We start from the raw sequence: 18,029 nt of genomic DNA, 5'->3' as shown, positions 1-18,029 counted from the left end.
TTTTTCTTTACACATTTAAATCAAAAGCTTACTATTATTATTGCTATTTTACCTACGAGAAAAGCAACAGTTAGAAAAGCCATGAGACTTGCCCGCGTCTACACAACTGAAGAATGGCCAAGTTGAGATTCAAAACACACTTCTGCCATTATACCACCATGCTTCTTTATGTCTAGCAACTGGAAATTATTTTTATGTTCTATGATATTTTTAGCTCTAAAATGAGACTTCCAACCAGAAAATATTTATAATGCTTCCTGTTTAGTTATAGAGTCAGAATACCTAGACTAGAATCCTAGCTCCCCCATTCACTAGCTCTGTATCTCTGTGAAATTTGCTTAACCACTTCTAAGGGTCACTTTTTTAATTTGTAAACCAGGGATAACAGTAGTGCTATACTAAAGGGCTGTTGTGAAAATTAAGTAAGATAATAACACAAAGCACTTAGCCCAGTGCTCCCCTTACAGTAAATATTCAACAAAATTAGCTACTATTACTACTGTTTTGATTTAAATGAAAGGGATACTATGACCCTCTTTTAATTTATAAGGCTACAAGCTATTTGTTTATGAGGTCCCTGCTATAGGGCTCTGTAAGCAAACATGATATGGGCAACCTATTCACGTTATACAATTGGAATAACTGCAAACAAGAAATGTATGCATTGTTCTATATAGTTTACATTTACATTCTTCTGCAACGAAATGATGTTCCTTCTTAGGTAAAGAGAAGAGCTACTGCTAATTAATCTTGTAAAAGGCTTCCAAGCAGACATATGAACAGACAGTACTCAAAACAGTGAGATACAGATGGTTTTAGGTTTCTAGATGCACCAAACTGAAAGGTGAAGCATTGAAAATAGTGATTTTTCTGTACTTGAAAATCACAATAGATAAAAACAATCATATCAAGTTTAGTATATATGCAACCTCCCAGGAACATATCAACTTTAGAACGTGTGTTATGCACATGTGGTAAATGTCACAATCCTTCGTAGCCTCAGGTTTGCTCTTGTCTTCCTAGTAGAGCCATTACATACTTTCAGTCGCAGTGCTTCTTTCCATCCATTCATCCATTCATTGTCAAATACTCACAAGACTTGAGATACTTAATGGCAAGAAAAAAAAATACAGTAAAAGGTACACTACAAATGAAAAGTAAAAATCAGGATGAAGAAAAAACATAGATTACAGTAACAAGTAAAGAACAGAGGGAAATATGGATCACAGAAGTGCAGGTCATGAGAGCCATGAAATGGAGTTGAGCTTCCTGATACTCGGAGTGAAAAGGGAAACATGGTGGTTCCTCTTGTCAAGAGTAGAAAGAGCAGGGACTTCCCTGGTGGTCCAGTGGGTGAGACTCCACGCTCCCAATGCAGGGGGCCTGGGTTCGTTCCCTGCTCGGGAACTAGATCCTACATGCTGCAACTAAAGAACCCACATGCCGCAACTAAGACCCGGTGCAGCCTAAATAAATAAATAATTTAAAAAAAAAAAAAAAGTAGGAAGAGCAAATCATGGTTCCTTTAGGATCAGAGTGACTGCTCCATTGCTGACACTCCCACAGGGCTCCAGGCCACATCCACTTCCCCAAACCCCTTCCTCATGTACCCTCCAGCCTTTCTGGTAAAAACAACCACTTCACTTCTCCCCTTCCGGTAACTGCCCATCTCATATTCTACATGGCTCCAGTGGGGCTGCTGATCTGCCAGAGCTACACTGGTTCACATGATACAGGTATAATTTTTTTTAAAGTGCCTCTTCCTCAAGATACTTCATTTCTATCTCTTGGAAATTTTTCATAATATATTTTGTTAGTATACAAAAGTACTTTATGCCATAATATATAAATTACAATGTCTCTGATATGTATAGTGCCCTCCAGGCTTGTGTAGTTTACAACCTGTACCTTCCCTCAGATTTTACATATGGGAATTAGAAGAGAAGAACTCATTCTACTTGAACGTTGAACAGTAAAAATACTCCCCAGAGCTGCTGGAAGTCATATCCCCACCACTGAGTAAAACCTGAGAAGGTGAGGACACAGAGGATGCCGGAAGCCACAGCCACCACCAGCAATCAAAGCCTCAAGTGTGTTAAACTGATCTGGGTGAGGGGTTTCCCTAGAAACATCAACAATTAATTTGAATTACTGTAGCATGTAATTTTAAAAAAGTTCCTCCAAAACTTAATGAATTCCCTGTGTTAAATTCTCTCTGTTAAAATAACTGGTGTCACTCTGACTTTCTTGACTGGATCCTAACTGACACAAACTATTTCTGTATTTTTCCCCTCACAATGCTGCATTGACAGAGGACTAAGATATAAACGACAAAGGCAAAAGGTACAAAGTTAAGAGCAGCTATGAGGCTAATTTTTTAAAAAATATTGCTAAAAATTGCATACTTCATGAACTTGCTTCCCTACAAAACAATTTGTTGGGCTTCCCTGGTGGCGCAGTGGTTGAGAATCTGCCTGCTAATGCAGGGGACACGGGTTCGAGCCCTGGTCTGGGAAGATCCCACATGCCGTGGAGCAACTAGGCCCATGAGCCACAACTACTGAGCCTGCACGTCTGGAGCCTGTGCTCCGCAACAAGAGGCCGCAATAGTGAGAGGCCCGCGCACCGCGATGAAGAGTGGCCCCCGCTTGCAACAACTAGAGAAAGCCCTCACACAGAAACGAAGACCCAAGACAGCCAAATAAATAAATAAACAAATGTGGGATTTAAAAAAAAAAGATTTTAAAAAATAAATAATTTGTTTACTATCTTTTAATTTAATATTCAAATTTCATATAGTTTTACATATACTTTTTAGGTTTTATAAAATCTAAAAATCTGTATACCTAACTTTACATTGAAGATTAAGTAAAGGATAGTGTATATTATACAGTAGTGGGTATACAATAGCATCACAATGAATTTTTATCTTAAATTTACTATACCCATATTATGGAAATTAATTTAAAATAGATGTAAATTTGGACAAAATGTTTTCAAAAAAATTTCATTCACAAAGACAATCATACAACAGGCCATATACCTTAGCTTGTTATCTCTAGGACTTATTGATACCAACTGCCTGCTGTTATTACAAAGTTCAGTAATCAACATTTTATGTGCTGCTTAGGTGATACAACAGTGTACCTAGACCCGAACCCAAAGTTGTATGTTACATTTCTATTTTAAACAAAGTTTGTTGATCCTAAAGGTACTCATTTAAAATAGGCATTAACAGTCATTATAAAATATGAAATAATAATGAGGCATGCATTTTTTTCATAAAAATTTTGGTTTTCCACTTAAAGAAAGAGTTTGATGGCTTACAACTGTTGGAAACGCTACCTTAAAATATCTTCTTTCAGGCAATGTATTAAGAAGTATTAAGGTAAAATCTGACTGTGATAACTTCTTTCTCTTTTAGGGCTCCATTTCAGTATTTTCGTTATTTAAAACGGGAGTTATGCAAACATAATTAGAATACTACTGGATAAATATATCTTTACCATTTGGCTCCTAAAATCACCAAAAAGAAATGTGTTAAAATGAACACTCACTGTCCTAATTCTGCCACCCTGGAGCCATAGAGAATAATTTCTTTCCCTTCCACATTAAAGAATCCTACAAATATTTTAAGAAAATTAATTTATCATCCTAGCTAAGCAGCTGCAGTCCTTCAGCCTTCTTCTTACGATGTGGTTTCCAGCCTCTTCACCATCCTGGCCTCCCTCCTCAGGACATACTCCTGATTGCCAGAATTCTAAATAAGGTCTGACTGCCATAGATCTAGATAGAAAGTTTTAGATTAACAGATCAACTGCTTGCCAGTTTATTAGTTATCATAAACATCAATCAAAACTCAAAAAGCTGAGCTTCACAGCTAACTTTAGCTGGATATTTTAAATGCTTAGAAAGTGTGAATTTTATTTTTGCTCTAACAGTCAGATGTGAGGTATCAAACTGAAACTTGGTGTAATTCACATGGCAAATGCCAACACCAACTATCTAACCACAAAGTTGGGGGGATGGGGGAGCAGAGACATGTTAAAAAAAAAAGTGAATCACCCTTTTCCATCAGATTCTTACCAACTGGGTGAGTTCTCGCCATGTACTCCAAGCAACCTGTTTTTACATCACTTTCTCCTGGCACTATAATTTTTCTGTATATATATCTGAGGTTTACAAATGACCTTGACTAAAGACCTAAGTTTCTGGGGTGTGTGTGTGTAAAAACAGAAAATTATAAGCCTCAAATATCTTTGACTCAGCCTTTAGTAAAATTAACATCACTTATATCCTAGTTAGCATAGGCTATACTTACTCTTTATATTTTCATTATATAGTTAAAACTATACTCATTCTTTGTATTTTCATCATATAGTTCAGTTTTTGCCTACGACTATTTGTTAAGGGCAAAGAACGTTACTATACAACAGAAAGGTTGGTGTTAATAGTCCTAAGTTCCGTTAACTTGTACCTTTGACATTATAAATGTTTGTTAAGGGAAACTTTATTTGCTAAAATGTTTGTTGTAGAAACTGTGGTTGCCTGCGTCAAGCTGTAACTGCTGCCTGTGATAGGAGCTTGAGGTAACTTCCACTCTGAGCGGTAATTAACTCACTTTCACTGGACTTGGCTGACTCAGCTCTGTAACTTTCCTGGAATGAAGGGGTGTGGCTCTGCTTGTTAGACTGAGAGCATCAAGATCTTTCATCCCGGCTTTCTCCCTTCAGAGCATGATAAATACTGGGACCCAAAACATCTCTTTTTAAAAAGTCATGTAAATTAAAAAGAAATCCTCCAACAATAGGGACCATGTATCATCACTGTATCTTCCTAACACTTGGCTCAGGGCTTTCCAAATGTGACATGCTCAACAATATTTATTAGTTGAAGTGAAGTGAATTACTCTTCATAACAGCTCTCACTTAAGGCTAAATTTCATTGCCTAAAATGAAACATGAAAGTTGAGAAGAAATCAAAGACTTTTTACCTCTTCACTAGGTTTAGAAATATTGGCTCCAGAATGGATGTACCCTTAGACACACTGAGTGTCTTCTAGAATATATCCGAAGCCTTCTGGTTGCAGGTGACAAAAATTTAACCCAAGCAAGTTAAACAAAGAAAAGAAGGAGGGATTTATTGCTTCATAATATAAGGTCTCAGTCAAAGCTGAACTCAGAGGCTCAAACAATATCAACAGGACTATCTCTTTCTCTCTCCTTCTCTGCTTCATTCTCAGGAAGACTCCCCCTCACTCCCTACCAGCTAGCAATCTTACGCTTACATCCTTTCCACTCACAACCCGAAAGGAAGATAGATCCTCCATCAAATCTTAGGGAACGCTATGGTTAACTCCACATGGACCACATGTCTCTCCCAGGGCAGGGAAGCATGGCATCATGATGGACAGAACCCCAAGAAGAAGAGGAGGGAAGCTACAAAGATAAATGTTGTAAGGCTGCTAAACAATTCAAGGTCTGAAATTCTAAGTCCCTTGTTTCCCTTCCTGGGCATGATGGAAATAAAACCATAGTTTGCCAGGTTGCCTTCTAAGGTGACTTTGGTTGTACAGTACATTCTCATTCATTACAGAGATATTTACTGGGTCTATTATTAGCCAGTCACTGTGTCAGGCATTTTATAGACATTTGCTTATGATAAGTAGACATTTAAAATGAGGGTACAGAGGCTTTGAGAAGTTACTTAGAATAATAAATACTAGAGTCAAGGATGCAAACCGAGTCCATTTGCCTCCAAAATCCTCTGCTTTCAGCACTGAGAGTTCAGGGGCTCTTTTGAGTTTCTTTACTGTGGGCATCAGAAGTTGGTGGATGAAAGCTCAAAGGTCTACATATTAGGCAGGGTCAACTTAGTTAAACAGAAGGCAACTATCTATAGGAAGTGACTTATCAGATGCCCTGAAAGAGTTTACTAGTTGCCTGAAATTCCTTCATTAGAGGTTACTTTGGGCTAAGTCAATATGGAAGCTTAATTTATTTTACTACAAATACTTCCGAAGATCACTTGGAATAATTCAGTCTTGTTAAATGCATATGTCCCAGGAAGGGGTAACATTCGAGGCTTTCTTCTGTTTACCGAGACCTTTATGTACATCAGATTCCCCACCTTTTTTCACATGGCCCCCAAGAAAGAAGATACAGGGACAGGTAGCATCACATTGTTTGACAGGGCATCTAGGCAGAGCTCACAACAGCCAAGGACTGCACTAGGGGCTGGGAAAAATTCTACAACCTTTGTACTCCCAATGAAAATTACTCAGCATTTGATCATAGAATCAGCAACAAAAAATTCAGTTACCATATAGCCTATGAATGAACAAAGGGAACCAGGCATAGTAACTATTAGCATTTGCTCTAATGTTCCAATACTTAATTTTGGAAACATAAACCTCTTGGGTATACATTACTTAATAAAGGAAAAATCTAATTTTTAGTGACTAGGGTTAAATGTTTGATATTGCACATTACTGTTGCTACCACAATGTTACCCACAGAAACCTTAGGCACAATGTAGTCTCAGGTTACACGGAGCACCACTGGCTTTGCTGTGCTTCACTGCTTCAGAAAGGAGGTAGCAGATAATGGGCTGCCTGGCGTCCCAGCCTCCTACCAGCTCTTGGCCCCACAGCACCCCTGGAGGACCGTAACTGAGAAGTCCCTCAAACTACTAGCTTTCAGCCACTTCCCCTCTTAAATGGGACAGATGGGAAGCATTTTTTTCTAACAGTTTCACTTTATAAGCAGTTTTCCAAATGGCCCTGGCAGAGTACCTAGCACACAGTAAGCATTCAATAAATTAAAAAGAAGAGAATGAAGATGAGGTGGAGAGAAAGACCAGGAAGAAGAAGAACTGCATCTATAATATTTATTTTCTAGACTCTTAGCTCTAAGGGACAATGAAGAAACTTCCAAGATCATGGTAGTTCAACCCCCACTTCTTAAATATGAGGAATTGAGGCCCAGAGATATTAGCAACTTGCCCAGTGTCAGACTGGATGTCAGGAGCAGAGCTGGGTTTATCACCCAAGTCTCCTTTCTCCTAGTCCTGTACTCCTTCTATAGTAAAAGCTGCATGCCAAGGGGTGGGCCATCTGTATTCAACAGGAAGCAAGAGACTGGAGTCACGCTGTATCCCCTGCAGAAACACATTTCTAAGGAGGGAAGATGAATGCTGTTGTCCACTGATGTGGGGTTCCCTATCACACATTTCCTGGGGCCCATGCTGCAGTGTCTAAGGGAGAACCTGCTGGGATCTGATGCTATGAAGAGAGGTATACGACCTGGGTCCTGCTTGAAATCTATGAGATGAAACAGAGCACATGTATGAAACATAACACTAAAGTCAGTGTATCTAAGTGCAAGTGAGAAGAGCACAGTATATGGCTGTAGGATTTATAGGAAGCCTTCTGGAAAACTGGAAAATCTAAATGCTTCTCTGAGTATAACTGAACAATAACCACCAGTTCAAAAAATGAAAGCATTCATCAGGCATGAAGTTAACAAACTGCTTACCTCAATTTATATATTAATGTTATATCATCAAATTCCAAATCATCAGAAACAAACCACCTTGAGATTTGACTCATATTTATAAAATGCTACAAATGGTCCATTTAACTCATCCCACACAAAAAGACTATACTGAACCTCCTAGAGTAATGAAAATAAAAACAAAAATAAACAAATAGGATCTAAATAAACTTAAAAGTTTTGCACAGCAAAGAAAACCACAAACAAAACAAAAAGACAACCTTCAGAATGGGAGAAAATATTTGCAAATGAAGCAACCGATAAGGGATTAATCTCCAAAATATACAAAGAGCTCATGCAGCTCAGTATCAAAAACACAAATAACCCAATCAAAAATGGGTGCAAAATCTAAACAGACATTTCTCCAAAGAAGACATACAGATGGCCAAGAAGCACATGAAAAGATGCTCAACATCACTAATTATTAGAGAAATTCAAATCAAAACTACAATGAGGTATCACCTCACACCAGTTAGAATGGGCATCATCAGAAAATCTACAAACAACAAATGCTGGAGAGGGTGTGGAGAAAAGGGAACCCTCTTGCACTGTTGGTGAGAAAGTAAATTGGTACAGCTACTATGGAGAACAGTATGGAGGTTCCTTAAAAAACTAAAAGAACTACCATATGACCCAGTAATCCCACTACTGGGCATATACCCAGAGAAAACCATAATTCAAAAAGATACATGCACCCCAATGTTCACTGCAGCACTACTTACAATAGCTAAGACATGGAAGCAACCTAAATGTCCATCAACAGAGGAATGGATAAAGAAGATGTGGTACATATGTACAATGGAATATTACTCAGCCATAAAAAAGAACGACATAATGCCATTTGCAGCTACATAGATGGACCTAGAGATTGTCATACTGAGTGAAATAAGTCAGACTGACAAATATCATATGATATCACTTCTATGTGGAATCTTTAAAAAAAAAGGATACAACTGAACTTATTTACAAAACAGAAGTAGAGTCATGGATGTAGAAAACAAACTTATGGTTACAGGAGGGGTAGGGGGGATAAATCGGGAGATTGAGATTGTCATATACGCACCACTATATATAAAATAGATAATGAATAAGAATCTGCTGAATAGCACAGGGAACTCTACTTAATACTCTGTAATGGCTTATATGGAAAAAAGTCTAAAAAAAAGAAAAAAGAGTGGGTATATGCATAACTGATTCACTTTGCTGTACACCTGAAACTAACACAACATTGTAAATCAACTATACTCCAATAAAAATTTTTTAAATAAAAAGACTATATTGAAACATATTTCATATATAAAAGTAAAATGTCTGTGTATTGTTTAAACACATACTTATAAAATTAAGATATGTTTCTTGTTAAAATACATACTAATACTCGTTCATTTTCAGCATCACAGAAGATCAGGGCTAGAAAGTAACTGAGTTGTCAGTGCATCCATTCATTAGCTGTCCCATTCTCCCCTATGACACATCCCCCCTTTGACAAACTACCATGGGAGGAGGCTTGGTTCATCTCTGGACATTCACCTGTTTCATTCTACATAAAACAAATGTACTTCAAAATGGGAAAATTTGGGGCTTCCCTGGTGGCGCAGTGGTTGGGAGTCCACCTGCCGATGCAGGGGACACGGGTTCGTACCCCGGTCCGGGAAGATCCCACATGCCGTGGAGCGGCTGGGCCCGTGAGCCATGGCCGCTGAGCCTGCGCATCCGGAGCCTGTGCTCCGCAACGGGAGAGGCTGCAACAATGAGAGGCCCACGTACCACAAAAAAAAAAAAAAAAGAAAGAAAATTTGCACTAGGAAAGGAACAAGTAAAATGTCTTCTAAATTAGTTACAGGGATATCTCTTTAGTGATTAAGTTTCCTTTTCAGGTTTATTTAGTGAGTCTGATAAACTGCAGGGGCCAGTAAGCCTGTGCAACAACATTCTTATTCATGAACATTCCCTTCAGGAAGCTCACTATGAGACATGCGGTAATTCAAAGGACACGAGCGCTATAGAAGAATTCAGCAAAAACTATATTGGAGACTATCTACAACATTTGTTAATCCTACAATATCTACGGGAATGTTTCAGGTTAAATATGGTCCTGTGTAGCAACAGAAAGTACTTAATCTACCAAGAAATATGCATTTATTGTCAGTCTATTCTACCTTTTGTGGCCAAAAAGTATACAGTTTGAGAAAATGTTCAACTGCTGGGATTTAAACAAAAAGGGTCTAGCTGCTTTGTGCTGCATTAACTGAAAAATAAACCATGACGAGTTCTACTGTATTTGACTATTCACCCATTACCAAGATTTCTGGCTGTGCATACAGTTAACTTCCCACACAAACATAGCCCTTACACAACTAGTTGATTTTTAAAAAATCACTTTGTTTGCTCTTAATAGATTAAAATGGTAGCACTAATAAATCAGTGAAAGGAGAATACTTTCTATCTACCACCACCACCAAGGACAAAAGCAGGATAAAACAATAGCAGGAGGGGAGAGGGACCACTTGACTCTTACCACTTGGCCAGCTGGGCACCTCCTTTCTGTATCTCTGCAGGGCTATAGAGGATGGGCTTCCCAACTCACCTGTGTTTTGAGAATGACAACCATAAATTTCAACTTTCACCAAAAACTTGTTTAATTCTCCACTTGAGCTGCTCTCAGAAGATACATTCTACGGCCATCACCCTTTACAGCAGAATCAGAAGGGTGTGGGCATAAGCACTTTTGTGCTCTGCGGCTAGGAGGGCCTCACTGAGCATGTGGCCCAGAGCAGGCTAACAAGGCTATGAGGTGGGGTCACGAAGATGCATAAGACCCAGACGGTTACTGTACAATCCACTAGCAAGATCGGGCCCTCCCAAATGTCTACTATGGGTTCTTTTACATGCAATCAACACAGCTTATGAACTGGATATTTACAGTTAGTGCTAATTTACATGTTTCTTGAAGCATGCTGGCTAAGGAATTCTCTGCCTTTTTTTTCAAGTTCCCTTTGTAAGTACTGGTAGACATGTATTACCAGCAGCACAGCAGTGCCTGGCGGAGAACCTTCTCTTTAGATCATCCTGTAGCAGAGAAATTAAACACAGCACCAGAAAACAGCTGATGTGGTATGTGAACAGAGTGTGGAGCAGATTAGGAGAAAAACAGTGAAGTAACGACAAAATCAAAGACAGATGAAAGAATAATGAGGAGAGAACGGGGGAGATGTGGGGCCAGTAGGGGTGAAGAAGAGGAAACGGGGCACAAATGCATTGATTCTAACCATAATTTGCACTTTCAGATTTGAACTTCGCTTCAGACACAGTGTCTTATCTTCATTTTCTTTTTAAAATTTTGTAACTTGAGAAGGTAAACCCCCAAGAGCACTTCCTGTCCATCAATACTGAGAAGGGCTGTATGTAAAACAGAAGACTTTGCACTCCAAGGATCCCAGATGAGAAAGACAGAAAAGAGCAAATTCCTCATTGAGGTGAAACTTGATTTCTTCAGTTACAGACAGGGGACAAAGAGAAAGAGAACACAAGGAAAGCAGGAACTCCAAGAAAACCTGGAGCAGTGGAATAGGAAGTGGAAAAAGGTAAGGAAAGAATCCACTCTCCCTACATCTGTCCAGACCAAGGTTTTTCAGATCGAGATCTTCCTCAAGGAATCAATCAACCAAAACCCTCAGAAACTACAAATGGATCATTCTGACAAATATCTGAAAAGTTTCACGCTGCCAAATGAATACCAATGCTCATTGTTAGAAAATGAACAATTCTGTTGTGAAGTCACCTCAGGTTTTAAGCGCAGGACCATCGCCTACTGTACAGTATCATTTTCACAAGTAAAATTTAGAGCACAGCTATGGGCTCTTGTTAATAAGCAAACGCTCCAAAGCCTCCCAACATTTATTCCACAGCATTCTCAGAAGATTTCTTGTAAAAAAAAAAAAAAAAACCTGGCTTATTTTCCCAAGTGAATATGTATAAGATATGTATTAATTATTTTTAAACCTGTCCCTGGCTAGTTTCCTGAGGAATGAGCAGCAGGAAATACAAGCCAGATGTGTATCTTTGAGTATCTGAATCAGATACCAAGAGATTCTGTTGACCTATTTAAATTTATTTAAATAAAGCACTGATGTGACATAAATGTGGCTGCAAATTTTCATTAGTATGTCTGTAAACATTTTACTGAAAAAGAAGTAAAAATTCAGTATTTGGGGGCAACTGCCCTTAAGGCAAATTCTATTCAGCAAACTAACTGCAATGCCAGTACTGTTTTTAACAAAGTTGAAATGTAAGTGCACACATATAAGCCAGTGAGTAAGAAATTTCAGTGCAATGTCATCAATTTAAGTTCTGTTTTCAGCCATAAGCAGATGTGGAACCTGCCTGACATTAGTTTAAAAATATTCAGTGAAGTTTTTGCAGAAATTAAAGTGGCATCACTTGTTTGGAGGGATCTTACAGTTACACCCGAATTCCCTCCATGGAGAACAAAGCAGAGGACACATGAAAATATCTGCAAATGTATATATATGTCATTTTCGAGGCAGCTTTACTTCTCTATATGTTATTATTGAGCATTGCTCTGAAAACATCCCAATTTCAGATAAGAAAAATGAAGTCTGGCATGTACAATTTATCAAATTGTATGCAGTGATATAAAGAAACTCAAAACTAAATTCTGACTCTAGATAGTGTGATAAAAACGAGCTGTAAAATACCAACAGAAGAAAATGAAAAATGACTTCGGTATTCTGTATCTTTAACATAGCTCTATTCATTGAGTTGCTGTACTTCGACAGTTAATTATTAACTACACATCTACCAATCCTTTCAGTAAATGCACAAGAAAAATCACAGCTCATTAGTCTGCTATGTTTCCCATAAGAAAAAACCAAAACTATCCCTAGAAGACAGCCACATAAAATAGCCAGCCACTTAGGATGTGGCACAGAACAAATCACACTTACTGATTTTTTCCTCATCTCTTGAGAAAGGAAAGCAGCAGAGCTGGCCCATGGCACTAGCGCGCTCTCTCTCCTTCCTGGTGTTCTCCCAGGGCTCCCCAAAGAGCGACTGCGGTTTATCCCACGGTCCGCGGAGCAGCCCAGGAGCACGACGAGTGGCTGCACAGGATACCCGGCCAGCCGGCAGGCAGGCAGGGAGGCAGGCAGAGGAGGGGGCACTCGCCGCCGGGAGCAAAAAGGCTCCGCCTCCCCGGGCTCCAGACCCACGCAACTGCTCTGGGACTGGCTCTCGGGGAAAGAGGTGGCCCTCCGCTCGCCTAATTCTCGCAAAACTGGGAGCTCTCTCGCCCTGAGGTGAGTGCCACGTGCGCTGCGTGGCTCTGCGGACGTGTCTTTAAGAAAGGTAATCGAGAACAAACCACAACCGGTCCTTTCTCCTGCAGACAAATGCGGTAATTGCACAGGGAAATTCAAAGGGGAAAAAACCCCCAGATTTTCTGTCTGCATTTAAAGAGGAAGAGCTTTCTTTCATCCCCAGGAGATTTTTCTTTCTTTGTTTTAGGAATAGGGAACCTGACTTTGCAGAACACAGAAAACACAACTTGAATGAAGTACCACGAACTTCAAGCTGCAATAAGGGTAGAAATGGGGGGGGGGGTGGGGGGGTGTAGGGGGGTAAAAGAACATCAGTTGTCGTCTGCACTTTACATCTTATCTTTTAAAGTTAAATACCTGCTTTCTGAAACACTGCTTTCTTCCTCTATTAAAGCATTAAACCAATACTATGAATTTTAAAATTAGAGCATCAAGTATGTCAGTAGCCCAGAAAATGCCCCAAATCTAGAAGCATCGCTGAGAAAAAGATCAGCGATAATAGCATCTTTCTTAATGAACACACAAGGTGGTTAGGCAGATTCAGGGACAACAAAGCAATTGATTTCCAGACATGATGATATATGTCGAACTTCATGACATAAGATTTCATGTAATCGTTCCAAATCTGTTATCTTATCTAGGGAAGAGCCTTATTTTATGACACCATGAGAAGGAAAGACTGCTCACAGCGTCAGGGTTACCACCCAAATTCTTAACTTTACTCCTCGACTTCCCAGCTAAGCACTCACACCCATTCACCAGGCACTGAAAGGAGAGGGCAGTGGATGATAATGAAAACTGCCTGCAATTCTGGAGGCAGTGTGTCTACCTCCCTATTCATCTGAACAAAAAGAGTGTGCAGTCTGGAAGAATAAAACCTGTCAATTTTTAAAATCCTAAGTATTACTTTTTGTGTTAAAGAAAGAAATATTTGCAGTGAACACTCTTCATTGAGGAAAATGAGCAACTCCTGGCATCCCCCGATCCCGGCATTGGTGTAGTGATAGAACCTTTAGAAATAAAAAGCCAGAGGTTTGAATCTCAGATATAACCCTAACCCTAACCCTAATACCTGACAGCAGGTATTAACAGTTCTGAAACACTGACCTCTTTGTCTGAGTTTTGATTTCTTCATCTGTAAATCTGCTAAGTTCAATATAAAGTTTGTTTTTTTGTTTGTTTTTTGGCAGTAGGCGGGCCTCTCACTGTTGTGGCCTCTCCCGTTGCGGAGCACAGGCTCCAGACGCGCAGGCTCAGCGGCCATGGCTCAGGGGCCCAGCCGCTCCGCGGCATGTTGGGATCCTTGTGGACCGGGGCACGAACCCGTGTCCCCTGCATTGGCAGGCGGACTCTCAACCACTGCGCCACCAGGGAAGCCCCAATATAAAGTTTTAATTTGTTGTTGCAAAGTAGGTAGTGTTTGGGAGGAGGGAAAGGAGAAGAGAACAGACTGTGGAAGCAGTGTTATCCACATGCACTTCAGTCTTTCCAACACCAGCTAGCAATCTCACCTCCTCCTCTACAAATTTCTGGCCCCCCTAGCTGCCATCTTGAGTTACTGCTTATCCATGGAAACTCCAAACAAGAAGACCCCTTACTCCAGTGCAGCATCCAGGGGATAACGTTCTGTGATGAACCCTACCAACTTCACTTTATTAATTAGACCCTGTTGGCACTACTACTGAAAACATACAATTAAGAATGAAAGATATAAATTGTACCATTAGCTAAGTAACAGTGTGTATCTCAGGATATCCTGCAATCCAAGGTGGGGTGGGCAGGTGGCGTGGCTATGTTAGAGGCTTTTTTTTTCATAAGCGTTAAAAGTGAATTAACCATAATAAAAGATTAGAAAACAACTGAGAAATTGAAGACAGGAGTTTTAAAACTGCTTTTAATTGTGCAAATAATTAGCACACCGTTTAACCTCAAAGAGGGGATGGAGTCTGAGTTCAAGGTCACTAAGGTTTTTCTCAGTTCTGAAAGGCTGTAATTTCACCCTGTAGGTTTATGACTACTCCTAGCTCAGGATTTCCAAGAATGGTTTTCACACTGCATAGTTTTGGATTTTTTCAATAAAGATGATTCCTTCAACATACAATTAAATGTGATTTTCCTTCTACAGATTTCATAAGTTTTCATATACACAAATTTTCAACTCAAAAATAACTAAGAAATTCATGTGTCTGTATGTTTTCATTTAGGAAACAAGCTATATATATGGAATTCTGGTGAAAAAAATAGATCCGTTTCCCTGCCATTCCATGCGCCCTCCCCCCGCAAATCTGAGTAGCTATCATTCAGAAGGACCTAGAAAGTAGCCATCTTTTACCCAATTATTTAGAAATACAACAGTATGTCATACTATCCCCACTGCACAGGCGAAAAACTTAACCTCAGGAAAGTAACTTGGCCAAAATCTCTCAGAGAACTGTAACAATAATGGGATTTGAATTCAATCTGTCTGGCTGCATAAGCCCTGAGCATCTCATTGCTGAGTTCCTTATTATTAAACACAATTTGTGTGTGGTATCAGGTATATACTTTATGAAACCTCTTCCAATTTCAGAATAATGTTCAGAAAAATAGTTATTTAATCAAGCTCTATGGTAATATGTTGTAAATGCCTTGGTTTCTCATGTTTTGTCACCAGATCCTTTTATTAATGGTGCTGGAGTATTTAAAATCCTATTTTAAAACAAAGACCTAAAGACAGGTCCTTTATTGGAGCTGGAGCCTGGCCCTGCTGCCTGCTATGCCTTGGGGAAATGACTCAAGGGAGAACACGGGCACCAGAACAACCCTGGGAAGCATTCACCTTCCACGAAAAGGAGCAACTTGGACCATTCGCAAGTAATCCTAGAAAATATTAGTAGGGTTTTATTAGGGGGTTAACAGACTCCTTTCAGTAATATATAGAGATCTATCATAACTAGAAGATTAGAAAAAGAAGTAAGGTTAACATCAATGAGAAAAAATATCTGATATCATATTCATAAATTTAAAACCATAACCTTTTCATGTTTTCTTTTCTCACAGGCCTTGCTACAAAAAAATCATGGTTAAAACAGTTGCCCATATCTGCTATAGCTGTTTGAATTTTTATCAGAATGGTTGAAATGGCAGGAATAAAACTAAAAAGTATGAGGGGGCAGCAGCTGCCTCTTCTTCATGTACTCTGAAATATCAGCTCTGATTACTATCTCCAATGGGAAAATATAATTCTTAACTATGATCAAAGACTCTATTCTCTTTGTCACTGTTTGGCTTTATTTTCTATCTATAACTGAAAACATGTATATTTGGATTTCTGGCCAACCTTGCTATAAAAGTCTGACTCTAAGGGAAAAAATCTCACTGTAATATTCTGACTCTGTAAAACTGTACAGATTACCAATTCTTCTGAGATCTCCCATTCATTAAGAAAGGAAATCTGAGTTTGACAACTTACAGAAGCAAATGAGAAAGAAAAGAAAAAGTAAATGTTCCTGTATTCAAAAGAGTGGAGAGAAAGAGGACATCAAATCATGAAGTGTAAAAAGAGGGGGAAAACGCTTTATCCCTCCAAATTCTGGAACCAAGCCTTAGGAGACATGCCTTTAAGCACAGAAGGCACACTTCAGGAAGATTTCCTTATAAAGCAGGTAGCACTCTTTAACAGAAACTGTTACACCAAGAAATGTCACAGTTTCAGTGAAAAGTTACACAACTTCAAGAAATGCTTGGGGCTTCCCTGGTGGCGCAGTGGTTAAGAATCCGCCTGCCAACGCAGGGGACACAGGTTCAAGCCCTGGTCTGGGAAGATCCCACATGCCGCGGAGCAACAAAGCCCGTGAGCCACAACTACTGAGCCTGTACTCTAGAGCCCGCAAGCCACAACTACTGAGCCCACGTGCCACAACTACTGAAGCCAGTGTGCCTAGAGCCTGTGCTCCGCAACAAGAGAAGCCACCGCAATGAGAAGCCCGCACACCACAACGAAGAGTAGCCCCTGCTCGCCGCAACTAGAGAAAAGTCCACACGTAGCAACGAAGACCCAACGCAGCCAAACATAAATAAATAAATTAAATAAATTAAAAAAAAAAAAGAAATGCTTGACAATTTATGGAAACACAATTCATGAAAACTGGGATGTTCTGGAATATATCCCAATTTTTTTTATGTTGACATCAGAGTACCAAAAACCAAGCAGTTACTCTGGGCTTGAAGAAGTTTAGATGGACTTAATATTGTATTCTGCTTCTCTATGTTCCTGTAAAACCAAATTTTAATTCTCAATAATCAATCCACAGTAAGCATATACCTATCACACAGATGCTACTCCATTCTGAGTCATGCTACATCTACGTAGCCATTTTGTACCCAAAGGGCAAGGTTCTGAAACTACATCATTAAATATTGATATTTGAAGGCTGTTCTTATGAGTGTCTGTCTGCAAAGGAAAGAGACTAAAAAATTATAACTGAAAAACTTTAAGGATAATCTGTAAATCTCACCAGTAAAGTCCTTTTTAATTACCAGCTAAAAGAATCTTGACCAACCAGAAATTTGGGAGCCAAGATTTTTTACCATTATTCCTACTTTAGTCATATTTTCAACAAAGACTTTTTAACTTCTCTCTGCAGTGCTTTAGCCGTTTTTCTCAAAAACTGAAAGTTATAGTTATCTGTATTTGAAACTGCCATATGCTGTACAATTTCAGTATGTAATTGGAAAGACAATGTGTTTTTTCCTATATATGAAACACAAGGAGAAAAACATAATATACCATGTGCACTTAGGAAAGGAGAGGAAACAAGCAGATAACCAGAGGTACAAAGGAAGTCCTTCCTTACCAATCCATAATGACCTTCCCAATCTCCACTGACACATGCCAGCTTAGTGCCAAGCTTCAAATGCCTCCACCCTGCTTATTATTCAGTCAGTTCTTTTCTATGTATGTGGCCAAACCTTAAACAATGTATGTAATTGAAGCCCTTTCCTTAATGGTGAGAAATCAGTTAGGGCAGAGAATCTATTTCCCTGCTCAGAGAACAGACAGCAGCAGGGCTGGGAGAAGGGCTGAGAAGTTACAGTGTGTACCTGGACACCTTGAATTTGTATTATACCATTTTATCAATTCAATTTGATTCCAGGT

General features: G+C 39.3%; 1 protein-coding gene across 7 annotated transcripts in view; it reads right to left on the bottom strand.

The window, feature by feature from the left end:
• Nucleotides 1–18,029, bottom strand: part of AKAP7 (A-kinase anchoring protein 7) — a 140,629-nt gene that overhangs the window by 28,888 nt on the left and 93,712 nt on the right. For 2 of the 7 annotated variants that reach the window (XR_009558816.1, XM_060283733.1), the window contains exon 8: nucleotides 10,072–10,140. The exons of 2 other annotated variants lie outside the window; for them this stretch is intronic. Coding sequence is in view for 4 of the 5 variants with exons in the window: in XM_060283733.1 (XP_060139716.1) it covers nucleotides 10,072–10,140 (69 nt within the window). In the remaining variant the exon portion in view is untranslated. Of the gene's footprint in view, nucleotides 1–10,071; nucleotides 10,141–12,520; nucleotides 12,944–18,029 lie in introns of those variants that run through there. 3 more of the 7 variants (XM_060283734.1, XM_060283735.1, XM_060283736.1) reach the window with 3 other exon arrangements.

This window comes from Globicephala melas, chromosome 14, assembly GCF_963455315.2.
Source record: "Globicephala melas chromosome 14, mGloMel1.2, whole genome shotgun sequence".
Taxonomy (NCBI): Eukaryota; Metazoa; Chordata; class Mammalia; order Artiodactyla; family Delphinidae; genus Globicephala; species Globicephala melas.
The sequence above is the reverse complement of the archived record's forward strand: the minus strand, read 5'-3'. Positions and strand labels throughout refer to the sequence as shown.